This window comes from Lepidochelys olivacea, assembly GCF_965140295.1.
Source record: "Lepidochelys olivacea isolate rLepOli2 genome assembly, chromosome: 1".
In the NCBI taxonomy this organism is placed as follows: domain Eukaryota; kingdom Metazoa; phylum Chordata; order Testudines; family Cheloniidae; genus Lepidochelys; species Lepidochelys olivacea.
In genome coordinates, this window is record NC_140411.1 from 18,367,738 (window position 1) to 18,387,885 (window position 20,148).

The window sequence follows — 20,148 nt, forward strand, 5'->3', positions numbered from 1 at the left end:
AGGGGCTTGTCTACACCAGGAGCACTGTCTAATTGGTTTTAAAAGTAGTTCAAGCTAATTCCATTTCAAAACCAGTTTGGGGCCTTTTCTAACTTGGCAATTACCGCCTATTTCAGCATAGCTGCACCATGGAAACCCCTAATGTAGACAGGGAAAGCCATGATATGCATGAGAACCTGGGGCTAATCTCCAGTCTAGACAGGGCCTCAGCGTGATTTAAAATGGTATCACCTGTTGTCACTGAAGTAGCCCACAGAACATCTGGAGGGGGAAGGGGAGAGAAACCAACTCCAAAAGTTGGAAATATACCAAAAAGAGATTCTTAATTGTCTCTTAAGGAGGATTTAGACCAGGGGTGGGCAAACTTTTTGACCCAAGGGCCACATCTGGGTATGGAAATTGTATGGCGAGCCATGAATACTCACAAAATTGGGGGTTGGGGTGCGGGAGGGAGTGAGGGCTCCAGCTGCGGGCTCTGGGGTGGGCCTGGGGATGAGGGGTTGGAGGTACAGGAGGGTGCTCTGGACTGGGACCGAGGGGTTCGGAGGGCGGGAGGGCGATCAGGGCTGGGGAAGGGGGTTGGGGCGAAGGAGGGGGTCGGGGTGCAGGCTCTAGGTGGCGCTTACCTCAAGCGGCTCCCAGAAGCAGCGGCATGTCCCCCCTCCGGCTCCTACACGGAGGCGCGGCCAGGCAGCTCTGCACACTGCCCCGTCCGCACGTGCCGTCCATGCAGCTCCCATTGATCACGGTTCCCGGCCAATGGGAGCTGCAGGGGCCACGCTTGGGCCAGGCGCATTGTACGGATCCCCCTGGCTGCCCCTAAGCGTAGGAGCCGGAGGAGGAACATGCTGCTGCTTCCCGTAGCAGCATGCAGTGCGGCAAGCCTCCAACCCCGCTCCCCGGCGGGATCTCGAGGGCCGGACTAAAACATCTGGAGGGCCGGATGCAGCCCTCGGGCCGTAGTTTGCCCACCCCTGATTTAGACAGTAGTGGCATGTGATTGTATTTAAGTCACTAACTAGTTATAAATTGCATATATGAGAGAGTGGAGAGGGACATACAATTTATGGGTGCCTGCCTAGGTTCCCTGTAAGCTGGGCGGCCGTGCAGCAGACTATTTAAGGCCGCACAGTCACCCGGCCCGGCCTGGCCCAGCCCCTCCGGAGCTGCTGGGGAGAGGAGCCCCACCCCCACCCAGCCCAGCCGGATCTGCCGTGGCAGGGAGCCTCTCTCCCCGCTGTAGCCCCGGGACAGCCTGCACCCCAAACTCCTCATCCCTGGCCTCACATCCCCCCCCATCCCAACCCCCTCATCCCCCACCCCAGAGCCCGCATCCCCAGCCGGAGCCCTCACCCCCCACATACCCCAACCCTCTACCCCCACCCTGAACCCTCTCCCACACTCTGAACCCATCAGCCCTACCCCGCCACATGAATTTTGTTATGTGCCCCAATACGGAGGTGATGTGTCACACATCACCTCCATATTGATACATATAAAATTAATTCTCCACATGGGTGGGAAAAATTAGAGGGAACACTGGACTGCCTGCTTATAAAAGCCATGAAACATGGTTTGTAACAAATACAAATTCCTATTCCCAACCCCCGACCCCAGCAACAGAATTAACTGCATTATAAACAATTTTCTGTAAGACAGCAGTGTGTTCAGCTATTAGAAAAGGACACAGAAAACTATTTCCCTCTCGATCCTGCACATGTCTAAATAGTCACATGAACAGTCCCATCAAAGTCAACGGGACTAGTCAGATGAGTCAATTTATGCATGTGCTTAAGTGTTTACAGGATCGGTGTATTATAACCACATGAGTAGGCCAAATTTTGGTTGAAGGCTGGTTCCCACTGACTTCAATGGTAGCATACACATCAAGTGCAGGATATGGCCCTTAAACTTTGGTGCATACCTAAGGTTATTATATGGCTCTGAAATAATTTACTAATGTGGTAACAGAAAGCAAAAAGACTGACAAGGGAAAAAAGCCATCGAGTCCAGCAGAAAGGAGCTAGGGAGGAAGGTCTTGTGGATAATGCACTGCACTGGGACTCAGGAGAACTGGGTCTAGTTCCCTGGCTCTGCCAAAGACGCCTGGCATGACCTTGGATGAGTCACAATCTCTCTGTGCCTCAGTCTCTCATTAGTGAAATGGGGAGAAAAGCACTTCATTTGTCTTGTAAGACTAAGTTCTTCAGGGCACAGACAATCTCTTACTAAGTGTACAGTACAGTGGGGCCTTGATTGTTGTTGGTGCCTCCAAGCATTACTGTAATGCAAACAGCAATAGAAGAAATTTACTTTGTAACAGAAGTGGGGGATTCACATTTATATGCCACTGTGGGGTCCTTGGAGAAAGCTAAAAATATGCAGCTCTTCTTACTTCAGTTATACAGGCCTATAGGACTAGAAGTGGGTTAGCAACTCTGAATTTTGCTTGAAGTCTATGCAAATGGTCATGTAATTGAAGTGTATGTTATTGCAAGAGAGCATAACTTACATTGTGAGGCAATCAAAGGGCAGGGTTATAATAGGAAGAGCAACTAAAGAGTATAACAAGATGCAATGTAAAGCACAGGGAGGGAGTGCCTCTACTCAACCCGTTTTACAGATAGGGAAACGGGCACAAAGAGGTGGAAGCCTGAATTTTCAGCAGTAACCTAATTTCAGGAGCTCAGACTGGGACACTTAGGGTTTGAATTCCAGAGGAGCTGAGAACACACAGCTAATCAGAGCTGTAAATGTTCAGAACCTCAGGGGGTGGGGAGTGGAAATCAGTTCCTAAGTTTTTAAGAAACTGAGGCATCCAAAATTAAAGGTTTGAATCATTTGAAAAGCAGTACTGGAGAACAAACCCAGACTGTCCAATCTAGTCCTGAACCTTAAGCATTATTTCATTCTTCTCCACAAAGATCATGGAAAATAAAATCTTTAAGAATTTCTGCCAATAGAATATCTTTAGTTTCACACATCACTGCCATAAAGGCTCAATTTTAAGTCTGATAAGAAAGTAGGGGAGGGGATGAATGGGTGTGTTTTTCATCTAAGGCAGGTCGGCTCAAGTTTATTAAAAAAATTTTGATCAGTGCTATTTTTCTTTCACAGGGAAATGAACTTGATTCTATTAGAAAAAGGGTTATGGTAATGAGAAAAAAAGAAAATGGAATATTCTCTCGCTTCTTCATTGTTATTCTATCATTGAAAAAATAAAAGACTCCAGCAATATGGAGATTACACGTTATAGGGGCACAGAGCCACAAATGACCTTTTCTTCTAGCTCTTGTGTATCTTTCCAGGTCATTGGACAATTTGCACACAAAAAAACACCCTGGAACATTTAGCTGGGCATAGACAACATTTTTATTGGGGGAGGGCCTAGAGTTAAAAAGAAAAGAAAAGCTGTTGGATATTGCTCTAATGAGTGGTTTTGTACCATGATTACATATGTCCACTTCTAATAAATGGAGAAATTATAACTGCTTCAAACTCAGTATTTCATTTGTTCATGTAACCCCTAATTTTGGGGGGCGGGGGGCTTGGCAGGGTTGTCTCCACCCTTGTAAAAAATGCAAGGTTTCTTATTAAACATTCTTAGTTAAGATCTTCTCCATCTACCCCCTTCCTCGAGTTTACTCACTAGATCCAGACGGTTTTCTCTCCTATTGCTGAAGTTTATTTCATTCTAAAGTACAATATTCCTTCTCCAAGGTAACTTTAGGATGAGGCACATAAGCTCAACTGCTTGTGGTCATTAACGATTCGAGAGCACTTTTCACAAGATATGGGTGCTCTGGCTGAATTCCCTCGGGGCTAGTAACGTTCTGTTTGACTTCAAATTTCTCCTGTAGCTGGGCATGGTGTTCTACACTTCCTGAACTAAACTGCTTTGTACAGTCACTATGCACCATCCAACAGCTCGCAAGTTTCACCCTAGCAGTGACCGCACTGACAAAGGAAATACAAATACCTGAACTCAGAACCTGACAGCTACGCGCAAGAGGTACAGGCACCAACTTCTCCGCCCCTTCCCCGCCTCCTCCCGAGTGCACCGTGTTTCCGCTCCTCCCCCCTCCCTCCCACAGCTTGTTATGCCTATGGCGAGAGGAACAGATTTTGAACTCAGGGGAGACAGCATGGTCTGCCAGAATGTGCAAAGCAGAGAAAGACAGGACACCTGGGTGTTAAAAGCTGGGCACCTAAATAAATGGCCTGCTTTTCAAAGGATCTGAGCAACCACGATTCCCAGTGCCTTCAAAAGGCGCTCCGGAGGCAGAACATTTCTGAAAACAAAAGTCAGACCACTTATCTGGGTGTAGGATGTGGGTTCAGGTGCCTACAATATCCAGCTCTCAAAATTTAGGCCCCTGCATCTATTCCCAGCTTTGCCAAGGACCTGCCACGTGATCTGTCACTTCCTGCATCAGTTCCCAGCTTGTAAAATAGAAGGACCTCATGGAGCGTTGCTAGGTTGAGCTCATTCAGTGTTCTAGAGCCTTTGAGCTTCTTCAAGTTGCCATTTTTCTTACTAGCTTGGAACCTGTTTTGTTTTTGTTTTTTTAAAGTTCTGCTGTTCACCTCTAAGATATACGGTCAGCTACCTTCATTCTCAGACCAGAGGATAGTTTACCTCCATACAGACCATGCTTCATTACACCATATTTAAACAGCCAGATTCTCGGCGGGTGTAAACCTGCACTGCTCCACTGAAATCAACAGACCTATGATAATTCACATTATTGAGGAGCTGCACCTCAATTCTAGAGGGTTGCCGTTCCAGCAAAATCAGGCCCGTGATATTTTCTTCACGCAAACCAAGTGTTTTACGCTCAGATACAAAATATAAAAAACCACTGCTTTCTTTTAAAAACCTCCCCCACAAACTGGCGCTCTTATACCATGGCAATGGGTTGAGTATAAGAATTCAAACAGGTGAATGCTGTAGGTCACCCATAAGTTACCCAATTTTCATAACAGAACAAAAACTTCAATTCAATTATGTCCCTTGCTCTTTTATGATCCCTAAGGATAAGTAAAGAGAAAAGCCCAACTAAGGCCCAACTTAATTTGGGATATTGTAGCAAATGTGAATACCACAATATTAGGCTTTCACCGCAATTTTGACAGCAGGAACCCTGCTGTGTGTGGGGCTGACAGTGGGAGACCAGTCACTGTCGGCCCCGGGCTCCCACTCTCAGCCCCGGGTGGCCAACAGAGAAAAATCGTGGAAAAGTGGTTATGGACCTTATTACCGCAAATAAGATCCATTATTACTTTTCTGTGATTTTCCATGGCTTGTCTCAGCCACTATTTTTTTTTTTTTTAAATAATCATCCCGCAATTCAAGTAGGGCCTTATATATAATCCTTTTCAGTAGGATATGAGATTTATACCAAGTAGTAACTGGAGGAGAGAGACAGAAAGCCAGAGATGAAATCTCAGAGTGCTCTTCCCTCTCCACAAACAGGATATAGGCATCTCTGCACCTCCAGCGACTGTGATTTGGTTTATTTATAATGATTTCATGTCATTTTCCTTTCTCTTTCTCCACAAATTTAACCACAATTAAGGGAGGGAAGGGGAAAGATGCAGCAACAGCAGCAGATTGGAGGGAGAAGAGTATGGGGGCAGACTACAGAGGTCAAACTATAGTTTCAAAGGGTTTAAATACATACAACCATCTTAGAAAGGAACAAAACTTCCAAGACATGATTGCATGCAGCTAGCAACCATCAGCCTGTATTCCACTGACAATTCAGGCTGAACGCTGCTTCCTCAAGCCCTTCCCAGTGTAAATGCTGGCTACATCCACTTAAACCTCTACAAACAGTTTGCTTCTCCTTCACCCAAATGCTGATTATTTCTCTCCACCCTCTCTTCAGCACTGCGCCCGTTTCTGTTTGGTTCTTTGTTCACATTTTGAAGAAGTTCTTTGATCCCCTGAGTATTTCTGTAAAGCTTTGGGAGTTATCGTGAAGCACCCTAGGCCCAATCCACCTTCCACCGAGGTCAATGGAAAGAATCCCACTTTCTTCAACAGGCGTAAGATTGGACCCTCTGAGCACCTCAGCAAGCAGGTATTTTCGGAGTAGAATTAATGTAACTTAACACTTCACCTCTCCAAAGCTTTGTGAACATTCACTGCCCCTCACACCCTCCACAGGAGCTGGGTGTTATCTTCATTTTAGGGCTTGTCTGCACTACAGAACCTCAGCTGGCATAGCGACGCCAGCAGAGCCCCCTACTGGAGATGTCGCATACCCTGACAGAATCCCAGGGGCAAAGCTACACCTCCCTAACGGACATGAGCTACGCCAGTGGTTCTCAAATTTCTGTACTGGTGACTCCTTTCACATAGCAAGCCTCTGAGTGGGATCTCCCCCCTTACAAATTAAAAACACGTTTTTATATATTTAACGCCATTATAAATGCTGTGGGGTTTGGGGTGGAGGCTGACAGCTCACAACTCCCCATGTAATAACCTCGTGACACCCTGAGGGGTCCTGACCCCCCAGTTTGAGAACCCCCGAGCTACGCCAACAGAAGCACTCTTCTATTGGCACAGTTACGTCTGCGGGGGGAGGGTGGTTGCTGGCAGGATGGACTGATTTAAATAACTGATTTTAATCATGACATAAATCAACTAGCAAGAAACATTAATTCCAATAATCAATTTTAATTTTGGTTTGCATTTGTACTTCCATGAAGACACACTATATTTATGCATATTTACTTAAGCAATTACGTAAATTAACTTACATTTATAGTATTAAAAATGCTGAGCAATGCATTTCTTATTTACTAGATTTATTTATTTAACTAGTAAAAAATGCTGCTGTTGTGCGTTTTTAAATGAATTTGAATTTCCATCCATGGAGAACTTGACACAAATCGCAAGTAAATAAATTAAGGTATCAAATATGGATACACAAGAAAAAAGTTTATCAGAAACTTTGTAACAAAACACCTTCTGCATTTAAAACTAAATGACTTATTAAACAAAGGAAGTATATTATCTGTAGTTAGCAAACTGAACAGATTGTTTCTGGTCACTGTGTCCTTCAAGATTTTAGAACTTTTAGATCTCATCCTCGCACCTAATTTTGATTCATAAGTTGGAAGAGGAAAAACAAACTTTTCTGCTTTTCCAACTCCCAATCAGCTTCTTAATTCTGAATGAACAGGCCATTGAACGGAGTGAATTGAAGACCTGTAGACATTTTCTCTGCACCGGCAGAGGAGGCTACTATTGCCAAAAGTTCATCCAAAGCCTCAACAAACTCTGACTCCAGGTTCTTAGCCCGTGCCTTTTACCAGTTCAGTGGTCTGAACTGCATTAAAATTTGGCAGCAAACATGAATTTTGGAATTTAATTTAAATAATTTTAACAGATTATTATAAACTTAGGCCATAACATATGTTGTCAATTTCATATATTTTTAAAAATAAACCTGTATTTAATTTTAATTAAAAAATCTGATTTAAATTAAAAGAAAATCAATTTTTATTTACCCTGAGACCTTTGGATATATTACTCTGACTAGAGGCTATTTGCTTTAGGAACAATAAAACACTTGATTTTACAATGGACTCCTTACAATTCTAATGGAAGAAGAGGACAGAGAAAAAGAACCGAAGGGACCACAGGAGTCATTCCTCCAGTCCAGAAATGAGATGTTATTAAATCTTGACAAGAGACAGAAATTTTAATCCCTACCTAAATTGCACATCTATCACCCTTTCAGGGTATGTCTTCACTGCACAGCTAACCATGGCTCTAGCTCAAACCCCACTCCTACCCACAAAGAAAACCCTCTCATATATTGCTTTGGAGGTGCTTTAAGTCTGGGCTCATTTATCCAGCTAGGTTTGTGGGTCAGCATTCCAGATCCACTTTAATTAAGATGAGAAGTTTGCAACTTTGCAGGGAGGCTGCAGTCCAAATCACTGGAGTGTTGAGTCCTCCAATGCCATCCTGCAATTCCTCGCCAAAGGACAGATAAGGTCTCCTGCAATTGACTGGAAAAGAATCCTAGGCTGTTTCAACACAGAGAACTATGAGACATGCCTCTAGGCACAGATGAGCGAGTGCAGAAATGGTGTGGACACAGTAACAGGGGTAGGGCTTTGCTGTGGGAATGCTCAGACCTGGGCTAGGCTAGCCCAGAGACTCAGGCCCAGATGCCAGTCACCCAGGTTACCTCTGCAGTGAAGACACTTCCCTATAGTGAAAGCTGAGAGAGTCAGGGCTATTTAAAAAAACAAATAGAGCATGTGAGGCAAGGCCTAACTGACTGAGAGTTGAATCTTACTGCATAACAGTATCCCGTTTGTTCACTGACTTGGCTGAGGTAATCTCTCTAAGGTACCAATTAGATGTATAGGTATAGAGGGGTTAGGCACAGACTACAAGCTTGTGGACCAAGCAGAAATTTTGGTCGTCAGGAATGGTACAGACCAATATGAGCTTGGCATGAGCTCCAATTCACTCCAACCTTTGCTGAAAACCCTCCGACATCCCAGCATGAGGCAACCATAAAGGGTTGTTACAAGGAGGAGGGAGAAAAATTGTTCTCCTTAACCTCTGAGGATAGGACAAGAAGCAATGGGCTTAAATTGCAGCAAGAGTGGTTTAGGTTGGACATTAGGAAAAACTTCCTGACTGTCAGGGTGGTTAAGCCCTGGAATATATTGCCCAGGGATGTTGTGGAATCCCCGTCATTGGAGATTTTTAAGAACAGGTGAGACAATGGTCTAGACAATACTTAGTCCTGCCATGAGTGCAGGGGACTGGACTCGATGACCTCTTGTGGTCCCTTCCAGTCCTGCGAGCCTACGATAATCAAAGAGCTTCACCTCTGGAATCAGTTCCCAACCAGACTGTGTTACAGCTCCACTACTGGCTGGAAGGGAAACATTTGGCAGACACTCACTGCATCCACACTACGCTACTTTTGCTGAGGTTAATCTATTGGGGAAAATTGTGACTATGTTCCCCTCTGGGGTCAATAGGGTTTGTTTTGGATGTACTGAAGGAAAGGTAAGGAGTTAATGTCTAGATCTAGAGTTACAGAGGCATATTTATTATAGGTTTCATCCCATGTTAAGTAAGGACATGCTCATATTGCTAGGAGAATGGGGAAGCGGTTATATGGTGGCTACTTCCTGACAGGACAATACACACTGACAGCATGTAATCTCTGGCCAAGTTCTTGAAATGACCGGTACTTGGATCGTTTATGTGGGTCACAATTAGCTAAATCTCCCTAAGCAATTTATTCCAGTGCTTAACTACCCTGACAGTTAAGAAATTTTTCCTAATGTCCAACCTAAACCGCCCATGCTGCAATTTAAGCCCATTGCTTCTTGTCCTATCCTCAGAGGTTAAGGACAACAATTTTCTCCCTTCTCCTTGTCACAACCTTTTATGTACTTGAAAACTGTTACGTCCACTCTCAGTCTTCTCTTTTCCAGACTAAACATGTAAACAAATCCAAATCCAACAGGATTAAGAAGGTCTAAAAACCCGAAGACTACATGCCTTCAAATTCCTCAGATCTTCTTTCTAAAGCAGGGAGTTATTGTTCCCTTTCTCTAAAAATCTCCCCTACAAATGTATCTATTCTCCCTACCATCTCTGAAAGAATGCACAACCCTAGTCAGCTACCAGACATCATTAGTCAGAGGATTAAACCTCCCAGTTAGAGAAAGATAGATATGAAAGATGGTGAATTGGGAGGTAAAAGCACCCTCCAGTAGAGTCCAGGGGTCACAGCTCCAGTGCCTCCTACCTTTTCCCATGAACAGGAGAGCTAAAGCGATAGGATTTTTGCCAGTTTCAGTGTTGCTCAAGGGATCTAAGCAACAGCAGAGAAATTGAGCAGAATCTAGTCTGTTTTACTTGCCTACTGCTTGAAGACTATGAGCAACAGCAGATGCACTAGAGATGATGGAATGGTCAGGAAGCAAGTTTACATTGGTTTATATCCCAGTCACATGTGGAACATAAATCAAAGACTATGAACTTTCTTTTACTGAAAGATTATATTCTGCAAATGGTTCATCTCTCTATGCTCTTATACAGGAGCCCATCATCATGGTATCTGAGCAGCAGCCACGACTGAGACTTTGTCTACACCAGCACTTTGGTCAGCAAAATTTTTGTCAGTCAGGAGTGTGGGAAAAAAAAACCCACGCCCCCGACCGACAAAAACGTCGCCAACAAAAGCACAACTACGGACAGCTCTATGTCAGTGGGAGATGCTCCCCCGCTGACACAGCTACTGCTGCTCATAGAGGGTGGCTCAATTATGCCCGTAGCAGAGCTCTCTCCTGCCGGCACAGGGCGGCTACACAAGAGACCTTACAGCCATGCCGCTGCAGCAGTACAGCTCTGTCGCTGTAAGGTCTGTAGCGTAGACACACCCTAAAAATCTTGCTCCCTCCCACAGCAAGCGGCAGACAGATGGTTTGTTCACCAAGTTATTACTGAACACAGACGAGTGGGAGTCTGCATTTGAGGTAGAGCGGTGGGAAAGCCTGGGTGAAAGGTTGGATTCTGTGTTTCACTTTAAACTCACTGAGCAATGAAGCAGCTGACCAAAGAGGAGCTGGGATCCTCTGCTCAATGGGGAGCCAGTGCAGAAAGCAGAGAATGAGGGGAAGCTTCCCCCTCTCCAGTGGTGATCAGGGCTTCAGAGCCCCACATTTGTAGCACTGTGCGTCCATATACACTATTTAATAGGCTAATACTTGGCACTCACACAGCACCTTTCAACCACAAATCCCACAGTGCTTTACAGATGGGGAACCAAGGTACAAATGTAAATGACGTGCCCATGGCTTCAGTCAACTAAAATCCAGTTTTCATGAGTTTCCCAGGCCCCATCTGCTAGATCACAGCTACCCATCCCCACCCCAATCAACATTTGCACAAGGGCTTTTGTGACTTAAGACATTCACACTGCAGTCCTACATAATTTAGGTTCTGTGAAGTTTTGGGGTGGTGTGATGGGGTGTGCTCCCCAGACAGGTCCTGAAGGGGCTAATGTGGGACTGAGAGGCCAATTATGTTATCTGGGTGCACCTGGAGAGAGAGCCTGGCTTAACTGACCATGAAACTCAGGAGTAGACTGGTCAGCATAAAGCCAGGAAGTTGAGTGCAGAAGAGGGCTGCAGTGAGGGCATGTGCAATCATTCTCTGGGAGCAGTAAGGTGATGAGTTGGAAACCCAGGGGGGGAGAATAGCCCCTGGAATCCTAGCTTCTGAATAAAGGGTCAAGCCAGAGAAGTTGTGGGGAAGAACACCAGAGAACGTTGAGTCGGAAGAAGCCTAACGAAAGAGCAGGAAGGAATGGCACTGTGCAGACCATGGCTGCTGGTTACAGGGTCCCTGGGCTGGAACCCAGTGTACATGGAGGACCTGGGTTCCCCTACCAGCCACCAGGAAAGTGGCACAGGACCTGGAAACTTGGAACCAAAGACCATCTGAGGCAGAGTCCGGACAGCTAGTCCAGTGGGATTTTGTTACCCTAGCAGGGGATGACTATATAGTGACCTGGCTGGAGGGCCGAGTCATGAAAAGGAAGCACCCCAAGTCCCGGAGAGGGGGGGGGGGAGACACGGTGCAAGCAAGTGATGGAAAGGAGCACCAGACAGGTCAAGAGATAATTCCGAGACCCAACCACAAGGAGGTGCACTTGCAGTGAGCAGAACACTTTAACAGGTAGATATAGTTCATGCAGAAGACTAAACAGAGATATGCTGTAGGACTGAAAACTATACAATGTGTTTACGGTCAAGCGTCACTTGTTTCCACATCTTAATTTGCAAACAACAGCCAGGAGCACACTGTGGTAGCACTAAGGTATTTCAATTAGCCAGGAGCAGTTTAGCTGGGCTGTACTATCAAGAGTAAGTAGAAAGCTGGGGCACACATGTTGCTGTGGACTGGTCTGTGAGGGTGCTGCCAGTGGGGCAGGGCAGGGCAGGTTTTTCAATCCTGAAGAACCAATACTGGAGGTTTCTGACCAGCAGATTAATGAGATACAAGGAGCTGTAGAAATGACACTGCAGCTGTAACTGCACGCTACCTCAACAATTTTTTGCTTAGAGATGATTCACCAGCAAAGCTGTGGCCAATAAGCATAAGTAGACGCAATCATTCTGTGGCCAAAGAATATATTTTTCTTTGTGAAAGGCAAAGGGGCTTATGGGAGTGCACACAATTTTGTGTGCGTGGGGGTTGGGGGTGTTACTGCAAATTTGGGGAATACTGCAGTTTAGTTAGGGTTGCTCTGAAATGCACACAGGAGTTTTTGATGGGGGATAAGAATGATTTCTACAAGTGCTGAAGTCAACAGGATGACAATTTAAAGCACTGAACTTCATTTTGCAACACTGAAGAAAAGGGCCAATAATTACAGCAGGGGCAGCTTTTAGGAAGGGACAAAAGGAAGTGAGAGAGGCAGCAAGAAATAAGAAGCTGGTGGGGGAAAAAACAGGAGTCATTTTGCGGTTTCCAGCAGGAGCCAATTAACATGAAGTCTACTTAGTTTCACAGGAGTTCAGCTGTGCCTGACCCAGGGCCCTCCTCCCACTTTTTTAATTTTACAGCCACATTTTCCTGGTTATGAAGATGTTTGACCCCCTCTCCCCATTTCTCTCTAAATTTTTCCCACACAACTCAGGATAGAGAAATTGATCAATACATATGGTGCTGGGGAAAGTACAGAATAAAAGTGAAATGGATTAAAACAGCTGTTTAATCTATTCCGGTTAGAATCATCACTTTATAAGTATCACAAGAAACAGCTGTAGGTGACAAAACTAAATCTCAGAGAAGTACATAAAAAAATATAGTATACGAAACTGACTGTGTCCCTTTAACACCCAGTAATTACAAAGTTGTTTTGTAAGTACAACTTACCCTGACATGAAAGAGCTCCCCCGCACCTTCACAGTCATTTGACGTAATTATAGGGGTATGAACATGCACATAGCCATTATCCTGAAACAGAAAGCAGATAGAAAGTTGCCAGTCCAAGGATATTATGTGTCAAATCCAAGGAAGATTTCAAAATGCACAAGTCAGGATGCATCTACCAGCCCAGGACCAAAGACAACATGTGTAACATTTTAGAATCGCTTCTACGTTATGTGAGAGATACCATGGCATGTGCTAAACACTAGCTGGATTTCTGGAGCATGCAAATTTAGTGCCTGATGCTTCAGTGTTCACACTATAGAACAAACCCTGCAGAGGGGTCTATAATCACAACAATTCTACCATATGAATAGAGAGCTCCATTACTTACTAGTCCACAGTGCCAAAATCTCTGTAGGAAACAAGTATTTACATCTGAAAGCCTGAGAGAAAAATAAAGGCCACTCAGGCAAATGAGACTATGGAAAGAGCACATTTAGACTGTAGGCAGAAGGGACCACTCTTCCTGTACAGCTCCTAGCACAATGCAGCCCAACTGTGGTTGGGTCTCTTGACACAACAATAATAAAAATAATGTCAGCTCCACATTATTTACATATGCAAACCCCTATGAGTGCACCTATGCAGGGCTCTAGGGGCCTTTCAAAATATAAACAAAAACACACACAGCAACTTCCCTGAAACAGGGAGCAGAATACCCACCCCTCCAGCCATAAATCCCATCCTTCAGCACATCCTTCCTCCCACAAACAGCCTGGGAAAATAAATGGGATTTGCAGCCTGCCCTAAATGTCAGCAAATTGGGGCTATCTGAACCAAAGAATTGGGGGAAGGCAGGGACACGTGAATTCGAAAAGTTCAGGGCTGGTGTACAATACATTTTACAAGAAGACATTTAAAGTAACAGGTAGGGAGTAGAGTTTCTAAAGGCCAGTGTAATTTATGGCAGCTACCACCATTAAGCTGGCAGCAGAGTGCATTTCACCTTAGCAGACTTCCTCCCTGATTTAGGAAATGCCTGAGAAGTAGGGTTCATCATAAGGGTGCCCAGAACCACAGTGTCTCCCCCCCCCACCCCCCAGAGACTTAGCACAGTTTCCATTATCAAACTGCAAAAAATATTATGGTAACATCAGTGGCTCTGCCATGAACGCACAGCAGCAGTGGAATTCAGAGCTCAGAGGAGATATTCATGCTGCATACGCTTCACTGGGTAGGTCTACACTGCAATTAGACACCTGTGGCTGGCCCATGCCAGCTGATTTGGGCTTGTGGGACTCAGGCTGCAGAGCTGTTTAATTAAGATGTAAACATTCCAGCTCAGGGAGCAGTCCAAGCTCTGGGAACCTCCCACTTCGCAGCCTGAGCCTGGACATTTACACCACAATCAAACAGCCCCACAGCCCGAGCCCCATGAACCCAAGTCAGCTTGCAAATGCCAGCTGTGGGTGTCTAATTGCAGTGTAGATATACCCCATGTCTAGGAGCATAGGGTCCTTAAGGCTAGGAGTATTCACATCTCACAGGTACTGAACTACCCAAGGGTAAAGTTAAAGGTGGGTTGCTAGCCTTAGACATCCAAAGCAAAAATTATAGCGTTAATCAGGCACTGTCAGGTGAAAAAGTCCTTGGGATAAGAGCATTTTTAAAAAATGAAAAGAAGCTTGGCCTACTACATGATTAGTTAAAGATCTACTGTTTACATTTTAGCTTTATGCTCTTTTTCATTTTCAGTTTTGCACAATGAAAACAGACTAGTTAGTTTCATTTTCCAGTTCTTGTGCACAATGCTGTAATGTTTGGACTGCAAGTACGGCATGGGAAGATTTGGATTCTTTTTTAAAAAAGGTCATTTCCACTGGATCACAAAGAAATGAAATAAAATAAATTAGACATGTTCTTATTGGTCTGAGCCTTTGCAAAAGCTTATTTTTACAAATGTCTAAGTTTGTGGCCAAATTTAACCTTACGTTCATTGTTTCTTTAAAAATCCATTCAAGTATCATTAAGCATCTAGCTTCAAAATATATATCACGTTAAGCAGAAGAACTCCACATGAAAAATATCACAATATTGAAAATAACTACAGGCGAGGTATTTGCTTTAGCAACAGTAAGATATAAACATCTTACCAGAATTTCATGCTTACTGGTAATTCTAACAGCATTTTCCTATTGCTCTTTAAAACCTCCTTCAGGATAAGATGTTCTTCAACATCCATCCACGTCTTCTGCAACCATCCGAAGTCAAACTATTGTGGGTATTGCCATCAAGTGGGCAAACACCAGTACTGACTTTCCTTAATGAAGTGATGATGTAGCGCTGTTGGTCCCAGGATATGAGGGACAAAGTAAGTGAGATAATATTTTATTGGACCAACTTTTGCTGGTGGAAGAAGAGCTCTGTATAGCTCAAAAGCTTGTACCCGTCCCACAAAAGAAGTTGGTCCAATCAAAGATATAACCTCACCTCCCTGGGCTTTTTCTTAACCAAGTCTGTCCTATAAGTAAGGCCACAAATGTGTCACTGAGGTGATGGAAATCACAGAATCCGTAAATTCCTTTGACCTCCGTGACACTTTCTGCCTGGGGCTGGAGCTCCCAGCCAGCCGCCCCACCCTGCAGTTCCCAGACCCCACCCTAGTGGGGACCCCCTGCAGCTGCCCAGACGCAGCAGGTGGCTGCAGGACCCTACAGCTCCCAGCTGCAGCAGGGGACCACCCTGAGCTACCAGCTGCCCCAGGGAGCCATGGGGACCACGTAGTAGCCCAGCCCCCATGGGCAGGGGAACCCCAGAACTCCCACTCCCCACAGCAACAGGGGACCTGAGAGCCCCAGCAAGAGTGGGTGCTGAATCCACCTCCCCATTTTGTCAGGGATATTTTTAGTGAAAGTCAGGGACAGGTCACAGGCAATAAATAAAAATTCATGGAAGCCTGTGACCTGTCCCTGACTTTCACTAAAAATATCTGTGAGAAAAACTTAGTCTTACCTATAAGCAGCTGTTACAGTACAGAAATTAACAGTAGCTTTAACAGGCACAATATTTTGATGTTAAAGCAATCCTAAAATCCATATGATATTGCACAGTACTCTCTTGAGAAGGCTATGCTTGGCTTAGTGATCTAAGTATCAGATTTGAAATACCAAGGCTCTCTGGAACTATACCTTCAAATTACAGGAGGTCTGATTCATCCTTTTATGACAGTAAACTGCCTAATAATCCACAGGTCTAGTTTTGGAGGAAGAGTGCTTGGCATGTAGTTTTAACTCACTCAAGCCATAGACTTTAAAGCCAGAAGGGATAACCAGATCTCACGTAGACCACAGGCCACTTGCCCATTAACCCAACAACTGAAATGAGACCAAAGTATTACAGCCCACAGGAGACTAGACCATAATGTGCTGCAGACAGACAACAGGAGGGATCCAGGTCCACAAGTGCCTGAGGCACCTGCAATGGGAGGGAAATGATTAAGTGAGATATATCCAGACAATCGTGGCAAATGACCCACGTCTTGGAAAGGAAGGTGAACCCTGCCCCTCCGATCATTGCCAATCTGAGCTGGGGAAGATTCCTTCTTGACCCCACAGATGGTGATGAGTTAGACACCGAGCATGTGAGCAAGAACCAGCCAGCAAAGCACCTGAAAGAGAGAACGTCTGGTGCCCCCTCAGAGCCTGGCCCTCCCCATCCAGTCTCCCATCTCCAGCTTGGGCCAACCCTGCTTGAGAGGAAGGAGATAAACAAAACAAAACCAAATGCATGGGGGGGGGGGGGGGAATCCCCTCCTGAATCCCTCTCATTGGCTCCAAGGAAACATATTGTATGGATCCAAGAGGGAGGCTCATTTTAAGACAGTGCTTTACAGGCAGCGGTAGTGAGAGCTAAGGGAGAACTCAAGAGCTCCAGAAGACTCATCACCCTTTTCTCCACTAACAAAGTAGGAGCTGTGGTCCGAGTTTAGGATTGGGAGCCAGGAGCTGACAAATTCTAACCCCAACATTGCCATTGTTTGTACGTGCTAGGTCACGTCACTAATGGCCACGCTTCCAATGAAGCGACCACCAAATTTGGGTGCCTCAGTTTCTGGGTATCCAAGCTAGGAGAACAGGGGCTTCATTTTCAGAGGTGCTGAGCATCCACAACTACAACAGAAATTCAGGTTAGGAAGCGAAGAACACAGTGGCGTGGCCAGGTGGAAAAAACAGTGGGAGCAAAGATTAAAAAAGGTGCCACCCCCTGGCACTCACCCGGCAGCGCTCCGGGTCTTCAGCAGCACTTCAGCGTCGGGTCCTTCACTCGCTCTGAAGGACCGCCCACTCCGCCACCTCAATGCTGCCGAAGACCGGAGCAAGTGAAGGACCCGCCGCCAAAGTGCTGCTGAAGACCCGGAGCGCCGCCGGGTGAGTACCAGGGCGTGGTGCCTTTTTTTTATCTACACTCCCCCTGACCTGCTGCCGAAGACCCAGAGCGCCGCCAGGTGAGTAAAAATTTAAAAGGCGCTAAGTAATTAAAAAGGCACCACTTGTGCTCGGTGCAGAAGCGGCCGCTGCCCCGCTCCCTGCCTAGCTACGCTACTGGAAGAACAGTGTATCCAACTGAAACTGCACTGACAGCTGAAGTGGAACAATCCATTACAACACAGGGAAAATAGGTTCCTTAGTACACTGTGTGTAGAAATCCGACTATTAGCTTTGAATGCTGCTGTTCCATGGAGGACTCCCAGCTCAAAGGGAACATAAACAAGTCCCATGGTAGAGCTGTAAAAGGAAGCAGTATCTCAAGAGACTGAAATGACTGCTCTTTACTCTGTATTAGCTGCTCTTTGCATGGACCTACCGATTTATTTCCTGAATCTTATTCCAGTTTTCTACAGTCAGGATAGATATAGAGACAAAAGTTTCTACATACAATGCAAGGCAATAATAACTGGAAACGACTGGTATTTGTTAGGAGTTAGTTTTTAAATGGCCTGAGTTCTCCTGCACGTCAATTTCTATCTGTCCTGATACAGTTATTGGATGTGTCTACCGTGACACTGCACCCCATAGCCATCATAGTGGTATGATTATGATATTTTATGACCTATAATTGTCATGTGAGGGGTCATTGGAAAAGTTATGATTTGCTGAATATGTTTATCATATTTGTATGCATGTATCATTTTTGTATCTGAAGTTGTGAATATTGACTAGGTATCCGTATCTCAAATGTGCTTACACCTTGGTGACACCCACTAGGCAAGATGTTTCCAGTCTACACAGCTGGTTGTGAAGGGCCTCTTCAACGTAATGGGCCATGAGAGGAAACAATAGCCCTTAGGAGCAGTTTATCCCCCGGCCTGGTGAGCCTTCCTGTGAACTTTTCAGCTATCTTATAAGTAATGGCTGCTATGACTCAGCAAGGCATGCAACCAGACCACATGACACTGAACTCCATATTGGTACCTGTATTTTTCCACAGACTGGGCTGGGAACTTAGCTGAGAACAAAGGGTTCCAACCATATGGAAAAATTATATAAGGTGGGGAGTGACATCTCAGGGCCTCACTCCCCACGCAAGAGAACACCTGAGGAACAAAGACTGAACTGGGGGAAGTGCTGGTCCTAGGCTAAAGGGATTTCTAGCCTGTGTATAAAAACTTGGTGGACTGCTTGTATCATCAGGCAGGGAGAGAAATTGCTAATTCAAATCCTATCTAGTATATTAGGCTCAGTTTGCGTTTTTGTTTATTTGCTAGGTAATCTGCTTTGATCTGTTTACTATCACTTAAAATCTTTCTGTAGTTAATAAACTTATTTTATGTTTTATCTTAACCAGCGTGTCTTTAAGTAAAATGTCTGGGAAAATCTCAGGTTTGGTTAACACTAGCTTGTTGTGCATATCTTTCCCACATTGAGGGGAAAGCAAACTATACTAATGAGTTTGCGTTACACAGATCCCTGTACAGTGCAAGGTGGTATAATTCTGGGTTTATACACCAGCAAGGGTGCAAGACTGGGGAGCTGGGAAATTGGCAGTTGTCTCCTGTTTGTCCTTGAGTGGCTTAGATAAAGCACTCAGGTAGCTCATTTGGGTGTGTGGCGCCACCTGCTGTCATGTTGGGTGATAACAGGGCCTGGAGATTTAAAATAAAAATGTATTTTATTCAAAAAACCTAGAAAGTGCTCAAAATTAAAACATTTCATTCGACCTGAAATGATTTTCATGACCTCAGGGGTCAAAGTATGTGGGGGAGAAAGAGGGAGAATAGTGGTAACACTTCCGGCCTCTGCCCACAAAACATAGAATCTGGAATAGTAAAGGTATGTCTACTCTGCAGCTGGGAGGCGTAGCGGTTAGGTGAGCGTAAGTACGTCACGCAGGGGTGGGGATTTTTCACACCACTGAGAGACGCAGCTATACTGATATAAGTTCCCAGTGCAGGCCGGTCCTAAGTCAGTGTCAGAACTAGGAACAGAACTTCAGAGACCCGATTCCATGTCTCCCACTGTCACCCATTACATAACTGCAATGGGAAGGTGGGAGTGTTATGTGGCACCATCATTTGTATATGTGAAAACACAAGTAACAAGATCAAGTGAAGAAGCAGAGCACCTTGAAAAATGAGTGGATCGCTGCAGTAGCTTCACTGCGTACCCTCAGCAGGGAGCTCAGTGTGTTGGTCCTGCATCGTAAGTGAGGGAACTGCCGGCTGTATTCCAGAGGTTGCCTCTCTCTTGGTTTAAAAGGGAACATCTAAAGAAAGGACAGGAAAAAACCAACCCTGAGAACCTGCAGTTAGAATAATTTTACAGATATCCATGAAATATTGTCACTGACTATTAAAGTTCAATAAGTGACACAAGTCAGAGGCAAAATAATACTTGTTATTTTTTTTCCAGTTTACTTTGTGGATTTTACAAAGACAGGCAGAAAGAGAATGAACCACAAGGGACAGATGCTGATCACTTTTGGAAAATGCTCAGACACCACCGTGATGGTGTCCATATAAGCACCTATACAGAATTAGAATTTCAACAGGACTGAGTGCCAAAGTAAGTGGCTAGATTTTCAAAAGAGCCCAGCAAGGTGGGTGCCAATCACTTTCTGACATCTTGCTATACATTTCACAGTGGCAGCAGAGCACTTTTGGAGATCTGGTTCCAATTGTGGGTGCTGAGCAGTTGGGAAATCTGGCCCGCAATTCT

At 45.0% G+C, this 20,148-nt stretch overlaps 1 protein-coding gene across 2 annotated transcripts in view; it reads right to left on the reverse strand.

The window, feature by feature from the left end:
• Positions 1-20,148, reverse strand: part of NARS2 (asparaginyl-tRNA synthetase 2, mitochondrial) — a 90,633-nt gene that overhangs the window by 66,946 nt on the left and 3,539 nt on the right. For both annotated transcript variants that reach the window (XM_084646500.1, XM_084646499.1), the window contains exons 4-5: positions 19,556-19,696; positions 12,938-13,018 (exon numbers count right to left, since the gene is read on the reverse strand). In XM_084646500.1, the coding sequence (XP_084502626.1) occupies positions 12,938-13,018; positions 19,556-19,696 (222 nt within the window). The remainder of the gene's footprint in view (positions 1-12,937; positions 13,019-19,555; positions 19,697-20,148) is intronic.